Here is a 22,720-nt window from a genome sequence, read left to right on the forward strand (position 1 = left end):
TTTAAAAAATCATTCTATAGAGTGTCCCTAGTTGTAACAGAAACTGTCGATGCAGGTTTATTTGGAGAAGGAATTGTGGAGAGTTTGATTCATGCATGGGAGCATTTACTTTTGCAGCCAAAGGTAAGCAGCATGAAAACACTTAAATTTGATTAAGAATTATTATTCAGTAGATGGTTCATTGAGCCCCTAGCATAGTTGCAAAGCAATAGGAGGTGCGTCTCACTATTGAGGTATATACTGTATAGCTGGCAAGAAATCCGTGTGAACAAAAAACATTTAATAACATAGTGCAGTGTATTCTTGTGTGCCCAAATGGGGTATGCAGGCAAAAAATACTCCAGGAAGGAGTTCTTAGGAATTGAGGTTATGTGATGAAGGGATTGACTCTGGAATTCTTGAGTGAGGTTGAGAAATGGAAGTATTTTGAGCTTTACAGCTTCACTGCTCATATTGTATGTTTGGCAAATTTACCAAAAGAGAATGTAGTGGGTAACTTGTGTGGTATGATTTTAAGGTACCACTTGGACCTAGGCTGGACAGAATTGACTCTTACAATTGCCAGGTTGTATTTTACATTGAAATCCTCTACTGTGGCCCATAAATGTAGCTTTTGTGTATATATTGATATATGTATTATGAAAGAAAGGATTTTAACATGTAATAAGAATTGACTGCTTACAGAAAATCATTTGGATTTAAAATAGCTAGTGAAAGGTTGAAAGAAGAGCAGTTTGTTTTTCAAGGAGGTAATGGTGATTTTGGCCTCTTCATTAAAGTCATTCCCAAAGATCTTTCTTGTGTACAAACTTAGAGGCTTCTAGCTCCCACCTCCCTCCCTCCCTTTCTTCCTACTAGTACTTAAAAAAAGAAAAAAATTTATACGTATATATACACACATGTGTATATATGATATATGTATACTTACACATATACATTCATATATATATATAAAAAAATGGAAATAAACTTTTTAAAGAAAAAAAACCCTTAATCTGCTTATCATTAACTATTGTTTTTCTAAGCTTTCTTATAAATTTTCATAGCTTGCCATCATACACACATATTTTGACAAAAATATTTTGACATCAATGTAGCAGAATATAATTTTTACTGTTATATTTTTAGACCAAAGGTGAAAATGGTAATTGTGAAAAATATGGGAAAGTTATACCAGCAAGTGCTGTTATATTTGGGATGGCAGTAGAATGTGCAGAGATAAGAAGACATCATAGGTAAGTGATTATTTAAATAGTAAATATTAAAAAATATTTCAGTAATTTTGAGGAGTTGCCTGTACTTAAAAGGTTATTTAGTGGACATTCGGATGAGAATGCATCATCTTCTGACTTTTAAATTCATGATATTTATTCCAGTCTTAATTTTATTTTTACCTTTTTTTTTTTTTTTCTTTTTGCGTCTTTAAAACTTTCTTCAAAACTAAGACTCTTGGATTAACAATCAGCTTTCAATTTTCTAGGGGAAAATTTAATTTTGAAACAACATAGTATCCTTTTGATGTGTGATAGATTCCTGAGAAATATACTAAGTTCAAACTAATTTTAGAGTGAAATTTCCATGCGAAAATAATTTTATTTCTCCCAGTTTTCTGTTCTTAATAACTGTATTATAATGTTTTGTTGGTGGATGGGATGAAATTTCAGGATCTTTGTACCCTTGAGATTCTGAGATTTATGCAGTGTGATACAGGTGAAAACTTTTTTTAGTTATTAAAAACTTCTTGGTTACTTCTTTTCTTGAACATTAATGAATTTTTTATTTTGCTAAAGTATTGATCCATATTGTTTCAGGACTTTTTAAGGAGGCCCTCCATCTGATAACTCAGTAGTAGTAAATGTAACACATAAATATTTTAGGAAATACTGGTGATTGAAAGAAGAAAATAAAAATCATCCTGAATGCCTCACTGGTAGAAAACTACTGTTCATCTTTATAGTATATTTTTCCTTACACTCCTCAATGCATGTTACGGGATGATAAGTAAAAGTAGTTAGTGATTGGTAGGGCACAGGCACTAACCAAAAAGTGGCCTTTGCCAGCAGATTGGCTGAGTTAGAGTTAGATAATTGGTTGTCAGCTCTGTATAAGTAAATGTGTGTGTGTATAAATTTAATTTTGCTTCAGTAAAAATGATCAGTATCAGTAAATATTTTAAAATATCAGTAAATATATTAGCTTTAGTGAGCCTCTTCATGTTAATAGATTTGCTTTATGATTTCTTAAAGTCAGTTTCCTAGTGTTACAGTTCCCAGAGTTTAGAGGTTTTAAGTTTTAAGAAACTTGGTTCTTTAGATTAAAAACTAGAAATAAAAAACAGTAATTTATTGATGCAGAAATAGAAAAAAATAGATCAATATAACACAATAAAGACTCTAGATACACCTTTGAATTTATAGGGATTTGGTGTGTGATACAGATGAGGTATTTCAGATGAGTGGAGAAAGGATAAGCTATTTGGTAAGTGGAGATGAAGCACTTCACTTGAGCTCAGTCGTGTCTGACTCTTTGCAACCCCATGGACTGCAGCACGCCAGCCTCCCTATCCTTCAAATGGTAAAGTTAGATCTTTACTTTTAATTCCAAAATGAATTAAGTATCTAAGTGTAAAAAATACATTAAGTGGTGAAGGGTTTCCAAAACAAAACAGAGGGAGGATCTAGAAGCCATAAAAGATTGACAAATTTAACACATTAAAAAACAAATTGAATATCTGGTGAAAGACAGTATAAAGTTAAAAGGCAGATGACAAGCTGAGGTAAAATTTCCAACTTTTAGAATAAAGCTAAGTTGGAGAAGACTCTTGAGAGTCCCTTGGACAGCAAGGAGATCCAACCAGTCCATCCTAAAGGGGATCAGTCCTGAGTGTTCACTGGAAGGACTGATGTTGAAGCTGAAACTCCAATACTTTGGCCACCTGATGCGAAGAGCTGACTCATTTGAAAAGACCCTGATGCTGGGAGGGATTAGGGGCAGGAGGAGAAGGGGACGACAGAGGATGAGATGGTTGGATGGCATCACCGACTCAATGGACATGGGTTTGGGTGGACTCCAGGAGCTGGTGATGGACAGGGAGGCCTGGTGTGCTGGAGTCCATGGGGTTGCAAAGAGTTGGACACGACTGAGCGACTGAACTGAACTGAAACGTGTTTGTAATTGTCTATTAATGAGAGAAATGGAAATTAAATCAACAGGATAACATTTTTAACTGTTTACATTCTGAAACATTAAAAATGATTGATAAGGGGAATTCCCTGGTGGTCCAGTGGTTGGGACTCCACACTTTCACTGCCAAGGCCCCAGGTTTGATCCCTGGTTGGGAAAGTGAGATCCTGCAAGCCCCACAGTGTGGCCCAAAAAAGAGATAAGATCCTACTTTCTCATGTTGTTGTTTAGTCGCTGAGTTGTGTCTGACTTTTTTGAGACCCCATGAACTGTAGCCCACCAGGTTCCTTGTTCATGGGATTTCCCAGGCAAGAATACTGGAGTGGGTTGCCATTCCCTTCTCTGGGGATCTTCCTGGCCCACACATTGAACCTGGGTCTCCTGCATTGGCAGATGGATTCTGTACCACTGAGCCACCAGGGAAGCCTGTTTTCTCTTAGATGTGGGAGACTGTATACCCTGTTGGTGCAACATTTTAGTAGCTCAGTTGGCATTATCTAACAAAACTAAAGGTGTGTATAGTCTTTTACGTGATGTTTCTACTTCTGATAATTTGTCCTAATAAATAAACATGTGTACAGGGATGCTTAGTATAACACTGTAATTGGAAAAACCAAAACAAAAAACTATCTGCATACTTACTGCACTCTGATAAAACATTCACCTGTTGCAGTACTTTGCAGGTGAGAAAAGGAAACAGTTAAGGTGCATATGTAGAGAGGGAAAGAAGTTAATGATGGTTAGTGAAAAGACAAGCCATAATTCTAGGAGCAGTGAGCATGCGTAGCCCTCAAACCTTGGCTTTTACATACCATGCCTCACCACGGGGAACTGTAACTCTGGAGAAATGGCTGCTTCCCAGACTGGGGCAGAACAGACTGAAAGTGACTGTGAAATAACTTGGGTCAGAAATTTAAGGAAATGCCGAAGAAAATGATGTGGGTCGTTAAAGGTCACAGGAGCATGTTTGGAAGTGTCTCCCACTGGCCAAATCTTGGACATTTTAAGCACCAAGATATATAAGGGCAGTTCCATTGAATAAAGTAAGAATCCATAAATCCCTATTTATAACAAATAGGTTAATAAATGGAACTAAGATCCTGCAAGCAACATGGTATGGCCGAAACAAAATAAAATTGTCAGAGGATAGGACAGCTAAATTGAAATCATGATCCTGTATTGGGACTGGTGGGGGGGAGTTAGTTTTGATTTATTGATTCAGTTAATAAATACAGAATATGAAATATATTCTAATATGAAGATGAAATAATACTGCATTTGATAACTTTATGATTAAGAAAATATCCTTGTTTATAATAAAGATACACGGAAGTATATCTATGAAAGGATAAATGGGTATGATGAATGCAATTTTCTCTCAAATGGTTCAGAAGAAAGAATATATGTGGAGAGAGAGAGAATATGATAAAAATAATGTGGTAGACTATTAAAAACTTGATGACTGTGGTTAAAGGATGTGAGAGTTCTTTAGACGACACTGGAAGCCTTTCTATCAATTTGAAATCATTTTCAAAATAAAGAGTTAAGAGCAGAGGAAGATAAGTGCAGTGGGTCTGAGGCAGTATACACAGGTATTATTACACACGTAAAGAAAAGGTGGGGGGCATACACAGCACACTTCTAACGGAGGAAATGGATACTGCGAAGGTGGACTTTCACTTTTTACTACATTGTTTGAAGTTTTGACAATAAGTTTATATTCATGTATTTGGTAAGAAATTGAAAGGGAACTTGTCACATTCTTTTTGTTTTTGTAACTTGTGATTTCTCATTTAGTTATTGTTAAACTCATTAATACTTCCATTTGACAATCCATCTTTTTAGAATATAACAAAATAATTTCTAGTAGTAGACTGTTTCAAGCCCTGTAAAGACAGGCTAATAAATGAGTGTGTGAGAGGAGGTCGAAGTGTTTCCTGTTGCAAGATGGTGTTTCTAAAATGCTCATGAAGTGGTTTTTTTTTTCTGTGTAAATTTTTACTGACATCAAACATTGTTAGAGCAAGACATAAACCATACATTTATGATGGATTCATGAAGTTGATACACTGTGTACCAGTGCTCAGATCAAGGTCCAGAACACCACCCCCACCCCAACAGGTCCTTAGGAAGAAACCCCTTCCAGTTACCAGCGCCCCACACCCCCAAGAGTATCTACTGTCTTGACTTCTGACACCATAGATTATTTTGCCTGTTTTGAATTCCATACAGATGGTATCCTACAGTATGAATGCTCATGCTTGCCTTCCTTATTTCAGCACGTCTGTGTTCTTGTGTGTGGTTTGTTGGTTCTCATTGCTGTGGAGTATGCCTGTTGTACGAATACTTGCATTCCTCCATTCTGCTGGTGATGGATGTTTAGGTCATATCCAGCTTGGGGAGTATTGTGTTTATAGCACAGCTGTAAACATTCTTAAACATTCTTTTGGTGGTTGTGTGTATGAATTTCCCTTGGTCATGTTTCTGGAAGTGCAAATGTCAGACACCTTGAGGTTCCCATATTAAGACTGAATCTAAAATAATGGTCACGTTCCGCTTGAACAGGAACTATGAAACTCTTCCAGAGTGGTCTTTTTAATTTTATATTCCTACCAGTAGTATATAAGACTGTATTCTTATCAATACTTGATATGGACTGTTCATTTTCCCCGTTCTGTTCATTGGGTAGCATGGCTTTAACTTCATTTCCCTCATGACTGACTCTTCATATTGGCTATTTGTTCTTTTGTGAAGTGTCCGAGTCTTTTGCTCATTTTTGGATTTCTTTTATTGTGGGGATTAAAAAATATATTTTGGATATTTGTCCTTTGTTGAGTAGATGTATTACAAATCTCTTCTACTCAGTGGCTTGCCTTTAACATTCTTCCTGGGTATCTTTTGATGAGTGGAGTTCTTAATTTTAATGTACACCTATTATTTGTTTTCGTTTATAGTTAGTGATTGTGTATGTCAATGTGTTCAAGAAACCTTTGTCTATGATGTTTTATTGTATTTTTATGCTTACTTTTGCTGGATTCAGTATTAGACGGTGTTACTTGATTCTTTAAAAAGAAAAAAAAAAAAAAAACTCATCTTTTTCCCTTTCCTCTCTCATTCCCCTTCTCACCAGGGTGGGTGTTAAGGACGTTGCTGGAATCTGTTTGCCAACCAATGTGAAATTTCAGAGCCCAGCTTATTCTTCTGTAGATGGAGAAGAAACAATTGAACCTTATACAACCGAAAAGATGAGTCGAGTTCCTGGAGGATATTTGGCTCTGACAGAATGCTTTGAAATTATGACAGTAGATTTCAATAATCTTCAGGTAAAAATAAAAATTTAGTTACTGGTTTTAAGCGTTAAATTTCATGCATTGTTTAAAATAGTTAATACATGGGACAGTCTTGTGAGTATGCATGGGATTCCACTTACTGTATGTAAGGAAAATGATCATTTGCTTTACTTTTAAATACAGAGGGAAACAATCCCTAAGGTTTTTGGGACCGTACAATGTACCTGGCCCTTTCACCTGTATTCCTAGGAGGCTCGCTTGTCTATTTATGTATTTTTTGGTTGTTCCGGGCCTTCGTTGCTGCGCGTGGACTTCTAGTTGTGGCGAGTGGAGGCTCCTCTCTGTTGCAGAGCATGGGCTTCTCATTGCGGTGTCTTCTCTCGTTGCAGAGCACAGGCCCGAGGACTTGCAGGCTTCAGTAGGTGCCGCGTGAGAGCTTAGTTGTCCCGCGGCATGTGGGATCTTCCCGCACCAGGGATCAAATCTGTTTCCCCTGCGTTGGCAGGCGGATTCTTATCCACTGTAACATCAAGGAAGTCCTGAGGTTGCTCTTAAAACAGCATTGCGACAGTTACAGTTATCCTTGTGCTGTTACGTCAATTCCCCGCCTCAGATATAAATGCAGGGGCAGGGATCATAACCCAAGTCTTCCAGCCTTGCTCTGTGTCTTTCATTTCAGATTAGCAGTGTTCCTTGACGTGAAGCATACCTCAGATCTCTAGGTTGTCTGTGTGGTAGGGTGACCAGCCACCTTGGCTTGTGCAGGACTGAGCGGCTCCTGAGAAACGGTCTTGGGCAAACCAGGACAAGCTGGTATCATCCTGATGTGTCTATGTGTGTGTGAGGGCCCTGCGCTGAGCAAAGAAAGAGCCCAGGGAGTTGGAGAAAGTTACATCAAGTCCTTCTCGGGTGATCTTTAAGTAAGGCTAAATGTTTAAGTATATTAACCTTAAGTACATTAAGATTTTGAGGTGAAACTTGCCAGGGGACAGAAGACTTGGTGTCATTTTCGCCTAAGATCTTTATAATTTAATAAAAGCTTTCCCCTATTAATTGTTAATAGGTTTTTTTGTTTTGTTTTGAGGTGATCTGGAACTTAAATTAATACTTTGGCATTGCTGAGGCTGAGCTTTGTCAGCATTTCTTTTCTGATATAACAGTGTTACAATTTTTTTTGTTGTTGTTCTTTTAAGTCCTCATCCCTGCATGACTACACACCTCCCTTCCTCAGTCCTTACCCCTCCTCCCATCCCACCTCAGTCTCCAGACACAAACCCAGGTTAACATCTGTGCTTCAGAGTGAGTGAAAGTCAGTCATGTCTGACTCTTTGTGACCCCATGGACTATGCGGTCCATGGAATTCTCTAGGCCAGAATACCGGAGTGGGTAGTCCTTCCCTTTTCCAGGGGATCTTCCCAACCTAGGGATCAAACCCAGGTCTCCCACATTGCAGGTGGATTCTTTACCAGCTGAGCCACAAGGGAAGCCCAAGAACACTGGAGTGGGTAGCTTATCCCTTCTCCGGTGGATCTCCCCAACCCAGGAATTGACCTCTCCCCAACCGGGGTCTTCTGCATTGCAGGTGGATTCTTTACTAAGTGATAGTCCATAAATTGTTAAGTTCCAATGATCTGAGTTCTATTGATTTATTAGAGTGGTTACAGAATCAGGGAAGCATTTTACTTATTAGGCTCTTAAGCATTACTTATTACTTATTACTCATTTTACTTAGTAGGCTTATTAGACAAGGATGTAACTTGGGAACAGTCACATAGAGGAGATGCATAGGCATAGGGGTGAGCGAAGGCGAGCAGGGCTCCCGTGCCGTCCCCAAAAGCATCATGCTCCTCGAATCTCCACATGTTCACCAAGTGTTCCAATATTTTAATGTTTCTTCTCTGCAACAGCCCCCACCCCCAAAAAAACCACCTTATTAAGACCTTAAATTTGAAAGTAATATCTGCCTGTTTAACATTTTCAAGTAATGCATTAAAAAGGAAGAAGAAAAAAGTATGTATCTTCCTTTTTAAAATCTAGGTCCTTCTTTCCCCAGGTCACCAGCTTGAAATATCTCTTTTCAGACTTGCTTTTCTAATCTGCACACACACACGCACACGCACGAATGCATGCACACATTTTTTAGGATAGAATAATCCCAACTACTTCAGCACTTGCTGACTTCATTCAGCAGTACGTTGTGGACGTTTTCTGCATCAGTAATATGTATATGCCTCATGGTAGTAACTCGCGGTGCTCACTGCCGTATACTGTATATCACGCTTTCCCATCCAGCGTGCTTAGCTGGTTGTAGTTGTGCTGTGGTACTGATCCCCTGAGGGTTCTGGGCAGGGCTGATGGGACCTGGGCTGATGACACTGGGACATGCATGTATTAAACGTCTAAAATCCTCTTGTTCCTTCTACATTTTTGTCAGGAATTAAAAAGCCTTGCAACTAAAAAACCTGATAAAATTGGCGTCCCTGTTATTAAAGAAGGCGTACTTGATGCTATCGTGGTTTGGTTTGTACTCCAGCTTGATGACGAACACAGTCTATCCACAAGTCCTAGTGAGGAAACGTGCTGGGAACAGGCTGTATACCCTGTTCATGATCTTGAAGGTATATCTTGTCTAATTTTTTGTTGTTTTTCTCTTTTAAAAAAACATGTTGTCTTAATCGTCTAAGCATTTGAGTCAGTGTCAAAAATTCACTTTGAAGTTTCTAGTCAAGGAAGATTGGTTAAATCTTTTAGAATTTGCTCTTTATTTTTTAAAAGTAGTTTTAAGTAATATGTATAGTTAAGAAGAGAGACTAAAATCGACATGTACACACTGCTATATTTAAACTAGATAACTGACAAGGGTCCACTGCAGTGCACAGGGAACTCTGCTGCATGCTCTATAATAACCTAAATGGGAAAAGAATTTGAAAAAGAACAGATGCGTGTACACTTGAAAATAACACAGCGTTATTAATCAACTATACTCCAATATTTTAAATAAAAAAAGGTGAAAACACAAATCTGCTGCATACCACTCAAAAACATCTATCATTAAATCATTTCTCAGCTCTTATTACTCTTGATAGGAGTAGATGAGAGAAATGCTAGTCCACTTTTTTGGAACACAGTGGAGAAATATTACTTACAGAGCAGAAGGTCTTATCGCTCACAGAATCTGACGGCATCTGTGGAGCCCCAGGCCCTAAAAATAGGCACACTCACATAAATACAAAATCTTGCAGTTTAGAGCTCATGAATCCATGGACTTACCTAGGGAAGTCTTATGTTAAAGATACCTTTTATTTACTTATTTTTTAAAAAATATATTTATTTTTTATCATGTAGGGTCTCCTAGTTGTGGCATATGGGATCTAGTTCTCTGAACAGGAATTGAACCTGGGCCCCCTGCATTGGGAGCATGGAGTCTTAGCCACTGGACCACCAGGCGAAGTCCCAAAGATAACTTTTTTATAAAGAAAGTTTTTAGTAGTAATTTGATGTGGTTCAGTATAGTTTACAGTAGCTGTATTACATAGAAAAATTCTACTGTTTTATAACTGGAAGGTAATATTTACTTCTGTATAGTCTCTCAATCAAGGATCTAATTTGGCAAGGCCATTAAGTCATGGAATCAGTATAGTATTGTGGCAGAATATGGTTCTAGAGTCAATGAGGTAAATTTGAAATCGGATCTTTGCTAATACTGACTCGTTGGCTGGTCTTGCTGGTTATTTCTTAGAGCTTTTGTTATGTGATTTATAAAAATGGAAGGGTGCTGGGAATTCCCTGGTGGTCCAGGGGTTAGGACTCCCAGCGTTTGTCGTGGGGGCGCCGGTTTCAGTCCCTGGTCAGGGAGCTGGGATCCTGTAGGCGGTGTTGCAGTCGTGCTGAAAAGAAACGTGAGGGGCTGACAGTGCTGTCTACTTCGCAGGACTGTTGTGGGAGTTATTAGACACACCAGGGGTGAAAGGCCTACCGTAGTGACTAGCGCTGAATAAGCAGCGTTTAAAAATTTTGTTTATTTATTCTAACTCTCACTAACTTAGATGGCATTGAAAAAAAAATCCTTAGGGAAAGGATATTTTAAGTGTGTAAACACAAGAAAGGTAACTTGTATTTTCAGCTGGCTCTATGGCTGAGAAGGAGGAGCAATTACATGTTTACACTTTAAAGTTTTACCACCTGTGAAAGCTCATCAATACAGTCTTTTTATTATTGTTACTTTTATGTATTTATTTTTGGTGGCACTGGGTCCACGTTGCTAGTTGTGATGAGAGGGGGCTACTCTATTTTGCAGTGCCCAGGCTTCTCTTTCAAGTGGCTGCTTTTGTACGGAGCACAGGCTCTAGACGCACGGGCTTCAGGAGTTGCATCTGTGGGCTTAGTGGTTGCAGTTCACAGGCTCCAGAGCGTGGGCTCAGTAGTCGTGGACTTTAGAGCCGATGGCATGTGGGATCTTCCCGGTTCAGGAATCGAACCTGTGTCCCCTGCATGGGCAGGCAGATTCCTAACCACTGTACCACCAGGGAAGTCCACGATGTAGTTTTTATTGTAGGACTCAGTCCTTCCTTACATTTTCAAATTTATAAACATTCAAGGATATCTAAATACAGTTAAGAAATATTACTGATAAGGTGCTATTGAACGCTGCCTTGTTCTTTCAGAAATTTCTCTAGAGAAAAGAATGTCCCTTTAAGCTAAAGTGAGGTTTGGTATTGATTTCTGAATTTCATTTACCTTTGTGATTGCTGGCTTCATTTACAAAGGAGATTGGGAGTCTCCTGTAGTGCTCCCCAGCCTCTCTTTTGGGGTCACTGACGGCACGTAGTGAGGACAGTAAGAGCACTGTAACGCTGTTAGTCAGGGTCCAGTAACGAGCTGTTGAGTCGGTTTTGCTGTAAGTTAACTGGCTCTTCAAACCTCATTTTTTCCTTATGTAAAGCTGAAGGCGTTTCCCTAGTTTTTTTTTTTTTTTAAACATAGATTAATTCACTTAATTGTAATTAAGTCCGTAAATGTAGTCTTTCCTGTAGTTGTTTAAAAAATGGAGGGAGGACCGAGGTGTTTGTGTGATCCTCGGGCTTATAAACACTCATAGTCATGGATTACATTTTTTTTTCCTTTCTTCCTGTTTTACAAAGACTACTGGATAAAGCCTGGGGACGAGGTGATGATGGAAGTGTCTTGTCAAGATTGTTACTTAAGAATCCAGAGTATCAGTGTCTTCCATTCAGAACATGAGATGGAGGTCGGGAAAAGTTTTACCAGGAATAAAGACTTGCTGTCTTTCGGAAATGAGGCTGAACTCTGTAGCGCTCTGGCCAACCTTCAGACCAGTAAGCCAGATGTTGTGGAGCAGCTATGTGTATTGGAATCCACAGAAATTGCTTTGCTTAATAACATCCCATACCACGAAGGCTTTAAAATGGCAATGAAGAAAGTGTTGTCTTCATTGACTCCTGAGAAACTGGGTCAGGCCATGGATACTCAGTGTCAGAATAACGAGATGAGCTGTGAAAGTGGACCGAGTAATTCTGACCAGAGCACCCCTGAGCCTTTGTATGTGTTAGATGTGTCTGAGGGCTTCTCTGTTCTGCCTGTAATTGCTGGCACCCTCGGGCAGGTTAAACCTTACAGTTCTGTGGAGAAAGACCAGCATCGTGCAACTCTGGACCTCATATGTGAAGCCAATCACTTTCCTAAAGACACACTTGAGTTTTGGTTGAGACACGTGGAAGATGAGTCTGCTGTGTTGCAAAGGCCAAAATCAGACAAGTTGTGGAGTATAATTATATTGGATGTCATTGAGCCATCTGGACTCATTCAGCAGGAAATAATGGAAAAGGCTGCAATATCCAGGTAAAACACCAAAATACAACCTGTGGATTATGTGAGCTCAGACTTCTTGTAAACTCTTTTAGTTCCTTAATAGTGTAACTGCATGAATGAGTCATGATTATTGTGTGTTCCTCAAGCTTGGCTTTTCAGGACCTGTGACTTCATGTCTTTCTTTTTCCATACATGTTACTATTGAGTTGTTTCCCGCCCCCCCCCTCAAAAGAATCCCCCCTGAATTTATAGGTTTTAACTTTTGTTATGCAAACAGTATAGGAGCACTGGTGAGAATACAGACCTAATTGTGGCAGCAGAAGGCAGATTGTTGGGGAAAAAGCATTTGCTTCTATAGTTAACTATATTTTAGGTTTCATATGCATTTTCTTTCGTTAACCACATTTACCCTTTCATATGATGTGTCAGGTGTCAAAATCACTACCATTTTCTATTCTTTAAAACAAACTTGTACATACCCTAGATTATGGGGATATAGAGGTCTGACATACATGGCATACGTAGAAATATACACTCATTCTCTCTCTCAAAATTTTAAACAGGTGTACTTTAGATAGATTGTAGAACAAGGAGCTGAAAGGGTTAGAATCTAGTCTCGAATTTGTCCCTGAATTCCTAAAGTAGTAAAATTTTCTGTAAGCCATTTAATACCTCTTGTCTTCAGTTATGAAATGAGGGGTACTGGACTTTGAAGGCAGTTTAGCTCTCCGAATTTGTCATATAAATGAGGTTTGACTTATTTGGCAGAATCACCGTGGAAAGATGTACTATTTTCCTAACAGTTTAGTTTTGATTTAATTCTTTTTCTGATTTTTTTTTATTGTGGTAAAATGAACATAACATGAAATTTTTCATCTTAGCCATCTCTAAGTTCAGTGGTATTATTATAAATATTTTAGTAATATTGTGCAATCATTACCTCCAACCATTCTCATAACTTTTCATCTTGTAAAACTGAAACTTTATACCCATTAAACAGTAATCCTTCACCCCACCCTCCCCCCAGCTGCTTACAACCACCATTCTACTCTCTGCTTCTGTGAGTTCGACTATTCTACATCATATGACTGGAATCATGCGGTTTTTGGGGTTTGTGTGTGACTGTCTTATTTCACTTAGCATATTATTCTCCAGGTTCATCCGTGTTGTAGTACATGTAAGAATTTCCTTCCTTGTTAAGGTGGAATAATGTTCCTTTGTATGTATTATGTTGTCGCATTTTGCTTATCCTCGCATAGATGGACTGATGAGTTATTTTAGTGGGAAACAACTTACATGCTGCCCACAATTCCTCTTCCGTATGTCTCTGAGTGGAGGGAGGGTCCTCCCAGTGGTTTGGGCGGGACGGCTTTTAGGGAGAGGTGGGAGGGGGACAGTGTGTCGCAGGACGTTTGGCACCTTTGGGAGCTGAATGCTAGTAGCGAGCGTCCCTGGTGTTCAGTGGCCGGGAATCCACCTGCTAGTGCAGGGACATGGGTTCAGTCCCTGGTCAGGGAAGATCCCACATGCAGCAGAGCATCTGGGCCCGTGCACCACGACTGCTGAATCTGTGCTCTAGAGCCCGAGAGCTCGTCCTTGGCAAAAAGAGAAGTTGCTGCAGTGAGAAGCCCGCTCTCTGCAACTAGAGAGAAGCCTGTGCCGAAGACCCAGCACAGCCAAGAATAAATAAATCAATTAAAAAAAAAGGCTTGTAGCCCTTTGATCAGCGTGTTAGCCAGTGTTCCCGCTCTTCCCTCGGACACCTCCTGAGTAATGGGAGAGAACCAGCGTCCGTCCCTTCAGCCGAAGCTTGTGCATGGGCTCCTTACCAGCTCCTCTGGAGGTGGACACGGCCTCCCTTGGTCGTGGGGCCAGTGGTGTGCAGACTCTCACCCAGGCCTTTCATCATCATCTTTAGTTACTGACAGCAGAGAGGCCTCAGGACCGGTCAAAGAGGATGAAGTTCAGGGTTGGGAGGAGAGATTGTTTTTAGGATAAGGATAAAAGGCGTCTGTTACATCACTGGATACCAACCCTCCTAAAGAAAGGTCAAGGGAAAAACCAGCCATTTCACAAACTATTAAGTTCCTTTGTTGTTACTGTTTTAAATGTTTATTCTTTTTTTTTTTTTCAGTCCCACTACATTAAAATACAGGAGACAGTTTAAAAGCTTGGTGAACTTTTTAAAATTTAAACCCGTTTTAAAACACTTGTGTTGGATCACAAGGAAACAGTGAAGAGTTTCTTCAGAATTTTTGCCATTTATGGTTAGACTTTTGAGTTGGAACAATTTTTATTTTTTTCCTTGAAGGCACAGATGGTTCAGAAATATTATTGGCTTTGCAGAGGATTCCACTGAGGAGTCTGGCAGCTGCCTTGGTGTGACAACACAACAGTGTCAGTAAAGCCAAGCAGAGCTTCAGGGAGTTACTGTTTTATCTACACATAACTAAGACACATTCCAGTTAGTAATGGTTAACACTGAGGAAGAAGGATTTGTACAAGATTGTAGATTAAAATAGTGTGAACATGGCCTTTTAAAATACTTTGCATACTTGCTTTCGTGGAGTCTTCATCTCTGGCATGGCTTTTAGTACATGATCCAGCCTTTCTTTTTAGGTATTGCCTGATGTATTTTTCAGTTTGTTTGGCCTGATTTTCTGGTTGCTCCCTAAGTGATTTACCTGTATTACCCGCCCTCCTGTTCTCTCTCCTAGGTTGTACGGCAGCAGGCTGGCTGTTACTGACCTGTGTGCTTTTTGTTTACTGATTTCATGGAACACTACCCTCTTGTGGCGGTATAGGGGTGGGTGGAATTAGTCAGGCATCATGCAACGCTGCAGCTTAGTATCTCATCTGAGACTTGGTGATCTTAAGAAAAATTAGATCTGGTTTCCTTTAAATGGATCACGATTAGCAGAGAACTTCAGTTCAGAAAATTTAGTACCGTGAGTTGTCAGGATTAAACTTGATCCATTTGAGGGAAATGGGTAAGTTTTTTCAGTTCTTCAGGGAGATGTTAAAATTGTATATGATTTGGTAAAGGCATAGATTGGAATTTTGTTAAGAGCTGTGTGATTGTGAGTTGTGTGATTTTGTTGAGGTATGTACTTTTACTGATTGTGTGGAGATTCAGTTTCTACTAGACTTTACCCAAAATGCTAAAAAAAAAGTTGGTAGGACAGGAATAATGAAAATGAGTAAAGCATTGGGGTCAGTGGGGGCCCCTTTTAGGCTAATTTATGTAAGAACTTATCACAACTTAAATGATCATGTATTTATGTTTCGTGAAGACAGATTTCTGATTTCTGATGAAGACTTGTCTCAGTCAGTCTGATGCCATTACACTTAGTATTCCTCTCTCTCTTTGCAGATTCTTTGCTCATGAAATGACCTAGTTATGATTTGGCTCCCTATCAGCTAGTCTTTAGGGAAAGTTGTTATGAGAGCAGCCTGTTTAACTTTTGTAAACTTCTCTGTCAATTTTTTACTTTGAAAAATTTCAAACATGAGAAAAATTGCAAGAAAAGGAGCAGCAAACACGAGACTGTTTTCTCTGCTGAACCATATGATGGTTGTTGGCCTCCTTACCTTCCCCCTTAACAGTTCAGCACATGTCTCCTTAGAACAAGGGCTTTCCCCTGCATATCGTAGTAAGATGACCACACTCAGGAAGCTTAACACTGATCAAATACTATTATTTAACAGATAGTCTGTATTAAAATTTCCCCTGCTTATGCCAGTAATACTCTTTATTGCTTTTTTCCTTCCCAGTCGAGTTCTAATCAAGGGGTCTGTATTACATTTAGTTGCCATGTCTTTTGACTGTTATTCAGTTGATATTCTGCTTTTAGATCATTTTAAATCATTGAGATAATCAGTTTAGTAAAAACAGAATTAATATTAAAATAATTTTAAACTAAGAGCTGAAGTGCCAAAGTGGTTTTGAGGAATGTGATGTTTTATAGTTTGTCAAGATTTTAATGATCTATTCAGGAAAACTGCATAGCAAACAATTTTAGAAACTTATAGGAACTAATTTTTTAGGTATGCACAAATGTATTGGTCAGAAACTTTGTCCTGTATTTTTATAAATAGATCCTTACTGACTAGAAATATTTAAGAGTAAAAGCTTACTATGAAAGGTATATATGAGAGTATGCAGTCCAGCTGTCTAGGAGTTCAAGTGGAAACCGATTTGGATTGTTCAGTAAGGATGAGGGATTTAACATTTGATTTCAAATGTGGCAAATGATTAAAGTACCTTAGAGTATCCTCCACGTCTGGTTCACTTGATGGCAGCAGGAGACCCCCCGCCCCCCGCCCCGGACCCCACCCCGCACTGCTCTCACACCTCCCACAGAGCTCAGGGCTGCGGAAACAAGACTGTATATGTGGGCGTGGGCACTGCCTTGGCCTAAGAGCCTCATATTTCAGATGGGAACTTCTCCCATAGGCATAGCTTCCAAGCTCTAGCAATAGGAACACGTGGTTACAAGTTACCCCCACTCAGGGAAGCCCAGAGGTGGTGTACCTTCCCATCAGGCGTCTCTAGTTTATAGTTTTCTTAGTCCACGTGCATCTACCCATTAAGAAACATGGAAAAACTTTTCTTTTGTCATCATAAGCAGTGTTGTTGATAACTCAGCTGACATTCCACCTTTATAGAATTTCCAGGGAAACAGAAAGTGAATCCAGGATAATGTAGGAAGAGAAGCTGTTTTGTTAGCCCTTTATTCATATACTTTAGAGTATTTGGATTTTTAATCACTTTTTTTTTCCTTTCAGAGTATTTAACTTTTTATTCTGAAATAATTTCAAGTTTACAGAGACGTTAGAGAATAGTACAAAAAATCACACATGAACCCTACATCCAGGGTCACAGATTGTTACTATATTGCCACATATGCTTTAGTATTCTCTCTGAACACTTTAAGCTTCAGATACCATATTCCTGTACCCCTCAATACTTCGGTGTGTATTTTGTAAGAAAAAGGACATTACAATCATCACACACTTATCAAAATGAGGAAATCTCTATGGTTATAGTACTGATATCTAAGGGAAACAGTCTCACTCAGATATTTCACCGTTTGTGGCAGGAATGCCCTTCATAGGTCCAGAATTCAGTCCAGGGTCACACACTGCATTTAGTCTCAGTCTCCTTTGTTCTGCAACAGCTCCTCAGTCTTTCATGACATTCACAGTTTTGAAAAGTGGAGGCCTTTTATTTTGTAAAAGGTTCCTCATGTTTCTTACTAGAGTCAGACTATTCATTTTAGAGACCACACAAGTTTGGTCACATTAGGAGGCATATATGTTGCTTTATCCTAGATCTGTGGGTGTGAATTTAGATCAGTTGGTTTAAGTTGTATCCATCAGGTTTTTCCACTCTTTAGTTGCTATTTTCCCTTTGTAATAAGTCATTTATGGGGGTGAAACTTTGAGACTTTTAAATATCCTTGTCCTAATTAAACTTTCAGCCTCTAGTTTTAATAGTCACTGATGACTCTTCCTGAACCTGAAAACTTGTACTCATGCAGCTCACTGGTTACTTTTCAGGGGGGTCTACGAGTCTGCCATTGTGAACTACCAGCCAGCTACCAGTCTAAAGACCATTACACTGTATACTGTCTTAGATCCCCAATGATTTAGTTACTGATATTTATAAAATGTAGGGCATCAAGATGCTTTTTAAAGCATTTGTCCTTCCTCCAGGTGTTTGCTACAGTCTGGAGGCAAGATCTTTCCCCAGTACGTGCTGATGTTTGGGTTGCTCGTGGAATCGCAGACTCTGATGGAGGAGAGTGCCGTGCAGGGTTCAGAACGAACTCTTGGCTTCAACATAGCGCCTTTTATTAACCAGTTTCAGGTGAGCGTTTCCAACAGAAGTTCAGCCCGGTGGCCGTCACCCACAGTCTCTCTCTCTCTCTAGGTTTATAGTCACTGTGTTTAACTGGATTGCTCTGGTACTGTTTTCTAGAGCCAAGGAACTTACTAGTGGTAAAAATCAAACCTTGGGGTTAGTATAGCCAACAATTCTGTTGTTCCTGACAGAAGCCTACAACTCTTGTTCTGAACCAATGTTGTAAATGAAAATAGGGTACTGGGTTTATGAAAAATTATGATCCTTGCCTTAAAAAAGCAGCCACCAGGAGACCTCTGTTCTCAACATGAGCCCTTAATCACACTGAGACTGGAGGCTGGCAGGGGAAGGCGGGAGCAGCTCATGTCCGGGCATTCAGATCGCAGGGAGCAGGAGTGAGTGTAGGAGCTCAAGGAAAAGGGGCGCGGAAAACAAGGATAAAGTGCTGGCAAAAGTACCAGCAGCAAAGTAGAATTTGTCAGTTGTAATTGTGGAGTGGATGGAATGTCTAGGGAAGAGGCTTGGGGTTGGGAAGAGGTGGAATCTTCTGAGTAAGCCAGAACAGCACTTTGGGAAGTGGGGTGTTGAGTACTGAATTAAAGGAGTGATATCTAAAGCCTATAGGTGGTAGTGAGCTCTTGAACATGCATTGTTAGATCTTGCATGAACAGTATTTGCTCAACAAATATAATTTTTTTGAGGAAATGATTTTTTTCAGAGCAGGCTAAAGTTTTGGAGTTTATTTAATCTCAGTTTTTTGGAGAGTTTAATAAAGAAAACGTACTTACCAGAAGACATAAGTTTAAGTTTGTAGTCCAAAAATACCACCTTCTACTGTCTAAGTGTAAGTTTGTAGTCCAAAAATACCACCTTCTACTGTCAAGCTTTTCTTTGATCCTGATGTCAACAGTTCTTTGATTCCATCAGAATCTACAATATTTTAATCCTGCCATCTTTTCACCCTGCCTCCCACCTCAAATCCTCAACAGCTTATATTCCACAGTCGATACATTTTTCATGTATCTTTTCCCTGCCATTTTTCTGCTGGCCTGGGGCAGTCCCACCTTGGTTAAACCCAACTTTCTGCCTTCTCTACACCGGTACCCCCGGAGCTGAGCATGTTGACTGTGGCCTCAACGTATGACCAGTCACCTCAGGAGGCTCCATAAACTCGCTGGGCAGTTTTACCTTTCCTAGTCCGCTCACTCATTTTCTGAGCTATTGTCTCGTCTCCTCCTCTGTGGTGTGCTCAGTCACTCAGGCTTTCCCCATTCTCTGCAACCCCATGGACTGTAGCCCATCAGACTCCTCTGTCTATGGGATTTTCCCAGCAAGAGTTCTGGAGTGCGTTGCCATTTCCTCCACCAGGGGATCTTCCCGACCCAAGGATCGAATCCACATCTCTTGCACTGGCAGGTGGATTCTTTTCCATGAGCCACCTGTAAGCCCCACTTACTGTATGAATGTGTTAGTCACTCAGTCGTGTCTGACTCTGTGACCCCATGGACAGTAGTCCGCCAGGCTCCTCTGCCCATGGAATTCTCCAGGCAAGAACTGGAGTGGGTTGCCCTGCCCTTCTCCCATCTAACGTGATGATGAGCTGACTACTACGCTGACAACCGAGTGAACCAACAAGACAGAATGAGAGGTTAAAAAAAAGTGATACAGAAAACAGCAGAAATTTATTCATTCAACAAATGTCTAAGACTCCATGTGCTCTTTTAGGTTTGGGGAATATAGTTATGAAATTAGAAGTTTCTTCCCTCATGGAGCTGGTATTCAAATTGATTGTAAATAAACGAGACAGACAATAAACAAAGGAGTGAAAAGATTAGTATGATAGGTAATGAGAAGTGAGGTTAGAGGATAATGGAGTTGGAGGTATGGGATATTCTATTTTATTTAGGTAATGCCTATGGAAAGGACTCATGGATAATTAGTGATATTTAAGCAGAGATCAGAGAGAAATCAGGAAACAAACCATATAAAAGTCCAAAGATCAGCGAGTGCAAAGATCTGCGGACAGAGCATGATTGGAGTTCTCAAAAATGGCAGAAACCATGAGGAAGAGTCAGGTGAAGGATGTGGTAAGAAAAGTATCAGGAGCCAGATCCTGTGGAGCCTCCTATAGGGATCGTGGGGTTTTGGCTTCTACTCTGAAAGGGGTGGGGAAAAACTGGAGGGTATTGGCCAGAGGAGGGATAAGGTGTGACTTGTTTTGAAAGGCTTGCTGTGGTTGCTGTGTTGGAGACCACTGTAGCCACCAGGCAAAGGCATGAGGTTATTGCCATAATCCAGGGGAGAGGTGAGAGTGGCTTAGACTTGAGTGGTAGCAATGGACGTGGTGCACAGTTCAGACTGCTGGCGTATTCTGAAGGTAGGTTTTGTGACAGATTGGACCTGGGGTATGAGGAAGCGCCTGGAAGGACAGTTACCATATACTGATAAGGGGAAAATAGCAGGAGGGTCAGGCTGTGCTTGTGTTTTTATGGGCTCATTAAACAGTTGGATAAGAATTCAGAGAAATAGCTAGCCTAGAGATATAAATTCGGCAGTCAGATTTGGCAGATGTTTAAAGCATAAGACTGGGATGAAAGCACTTTGGGGATGTGTAGAAAGAGAATATAGAGTCGAGAACTAAGTTCTAGAGAACTCACAAAGTGATGAGCTCTGGATTGGAAATCTAGGAAGATTGGCAACGATGACAGGAGAAGCCAGTAGGCTGCTGGAGAAACAGAAATGAGGACAGATGATGAGGGATGGATGCAGCTTGTGAGGGTTAGCGTGCAGGTTATGAGAGTGACACAGGGCAGGAGTCCTGGCAAGAGCATGGCAGTGCTGTTTTACGGGTAGGGAAGGTGGGATGCCCAGGGAGAGGTGGATGGATCTGTGTCCTGTTTCCCTGCAAACAGCTGTTCTCTACTCTATTACTCAAAGCACACAGGGCACTTTTATTGATTTGGCTGTACTGGATCTTCATTGCTGTGCGGGAGAGTAGGGGCCACCCTGTAGTTGCAGGGTGTGGGATTCTCATTGCGGTGGCTTCTCTGGTTGTAGAGCATGGGCTCCAGGGTGCCTGGACTTCAACAGCTGCTGCATGTAGGCTTAATGGTTGTGGCACACGGGCTCTAGAGCAAAGGCTCAGTAGTTGGGGCACACAGGCTTAGTTGCTTCACAGCATGTGTGATCTTCCCAGATCAGGGATTGAACCTGTGTTCCCTATATTGGCAGGTGGATTCCTTACCACTGAGCCACCAGGGAACCCCTAAGAGGGCACTTTTAAAACAAGTTTCCTTTCTATTTCAAGTGCTGCTGCTGCTGCTAAGTCGCTTCAGTCGTGTCCGACTCTGTGCAACCCCTTAGATGGCAGCCCACTAGCCGTCCTGGGATTCTCCAGGCAAGAACACTGGAGTGGGTTGCCAGTTCCTTCTCCAGTGCATGAAAGTGAAAAGTGAAAGTTAAGTTGCTCAGTCAGGCCCGACTGTTAGTGACCCCATGGACTGCAGCCCACAAGGCTCCTCTGTCCATGGGATTTTCCAGGCAAGAGTACTGGAGTGGGGTGCCATCACCTTCTCCTCTATTTCAAATGAGAAGGCTAAAAGTTAATAGGAAGGTTTCATTGTTACTAAGGGCTTCCCTGATAGCTCAGTTGGTAAAGAATCTGCCTGCAATGCAGGAGACCCTGCTTCGATTCCTGTGTCGGGAAGATCCACTGGAGAAGGGGTAGACTACCCACTCCAGTATTCTTGGGCTTCCCTTGTGGCTCAGCTGGTAAAGAATCCACCTGCAGTGCAGGAGACTTGGGTTCGATTCCTGGGTTGGGAAGATCCCCTGGAGAAGGGAAAGGCTACCCACTCAGTATTCTGGCCTAGAGAATTCATGGATTGTATAGCCCATAGGGTCACAAAGAGTCGGATACGACTGAGCAACTTTCACTTTCTCAGTTGTTACTAAAACTGATGCAACAGATTTCATCATAGTGTTAGCTGCTCAGTCATGTCCCACTATTTGTGATCCCATGGACTGTAGCCTGCCAGACTTCTCTGTCCATAGAATTTCTAGGCAAGAATACTGGAGTGGGTTGCCATTCCCTCCTCTAGGGGATCTTGACTCAGGGATAGACCCCAGGTCTCCTGCATTATGGGCAGATTCTTTACTGTCTGAGCCACTAAGGAAGTGATTGATTTTTTTTTTTTTAAATCATAATTTGCAAAGTTGAGAACCACTGTCTTCTAGATAATAAACAATTTTCAAAATGAAATCTACTATTGTTCAGTAGAATTTGGCATATTTTCTTAAATAGTATAATAATTAATGTTGTGCTGTTTGCTTATTAGTTCATCTTTACACATAAGCACATCCCTGTTTAACAGTTTTGGGAGCTGTTTAATCTGCTTTTATCCAAGCAAAGAATCTACAGATAATTGAAATCATAGAAAATTATTTAACAAACCTAGAACTTGGTTTGTTCATTCTTCTTATACAACTGGAATCGTGGAAGTCTTTCTTTTTTTGCTTTAAGGTTGATGTGGCAAATGAGGTTATTGATATA

At 40.4% G+C, this 22,720-nt stretch overlaps 1 protein-coding gene across 3 annotated transcripts in view; it reads left to right on the forward strand.

Moving 5' to 3' along the window:
* Positions 1-22,720, forward strand: part of PRMT9 (protein arginine methyltransferase 9) — a 33,738-nt gene that overhangs the window by 9,388 nt on the left and 1,630 nt on the right. Inside the window, exons 5-10 of one of the 3 annotated variants that reach the window (XM_055550836.1) lie at positions 21-123; positions 1,129-1,235; positions 6,314-6,506; positions 8,908-9,091; positions 11,615-12,332; positions 18,021-18,174. In XM_055550836.1, the coding sequence (XP_055406811.1) occupies positions 21-123; positions 1,129-1,235; positions 6,314-6,506; positions 8,908-9,091; positions 11,615-12,332; positions 18,021-18,174 (1,459 nt within the window). The remainder of the gene's footprint in view (positions 1-20; positions 124-1,128; positions 1,236-6,313; positions 6,507-8,907; positions 9,092-11,614; positions 12,333-18,020; positions 18,175-22,720) is intronic. The other 2 variants (XR_008703638.1, XM_055550837.1) reach the window with 2 other exon arrangements.

This window comes from Bubalus kerabau, chromosome 16 (genome assembly GCF_029407905.1).
Source record: "Bubalus kerabau isolate K-KA32 ecotype Philippines breed swamp buffalo chromosome 16, PCC_UOA_SB_1v2, whole genome shotgun sequence".
Classification (NCBI taxonomy): domain Eukaryota; kingdom Metazoa; phylum Chordata; class Mammalia; order Artiodactyla; family Bovidae; genus Bubalus; species Bubalus kerabau.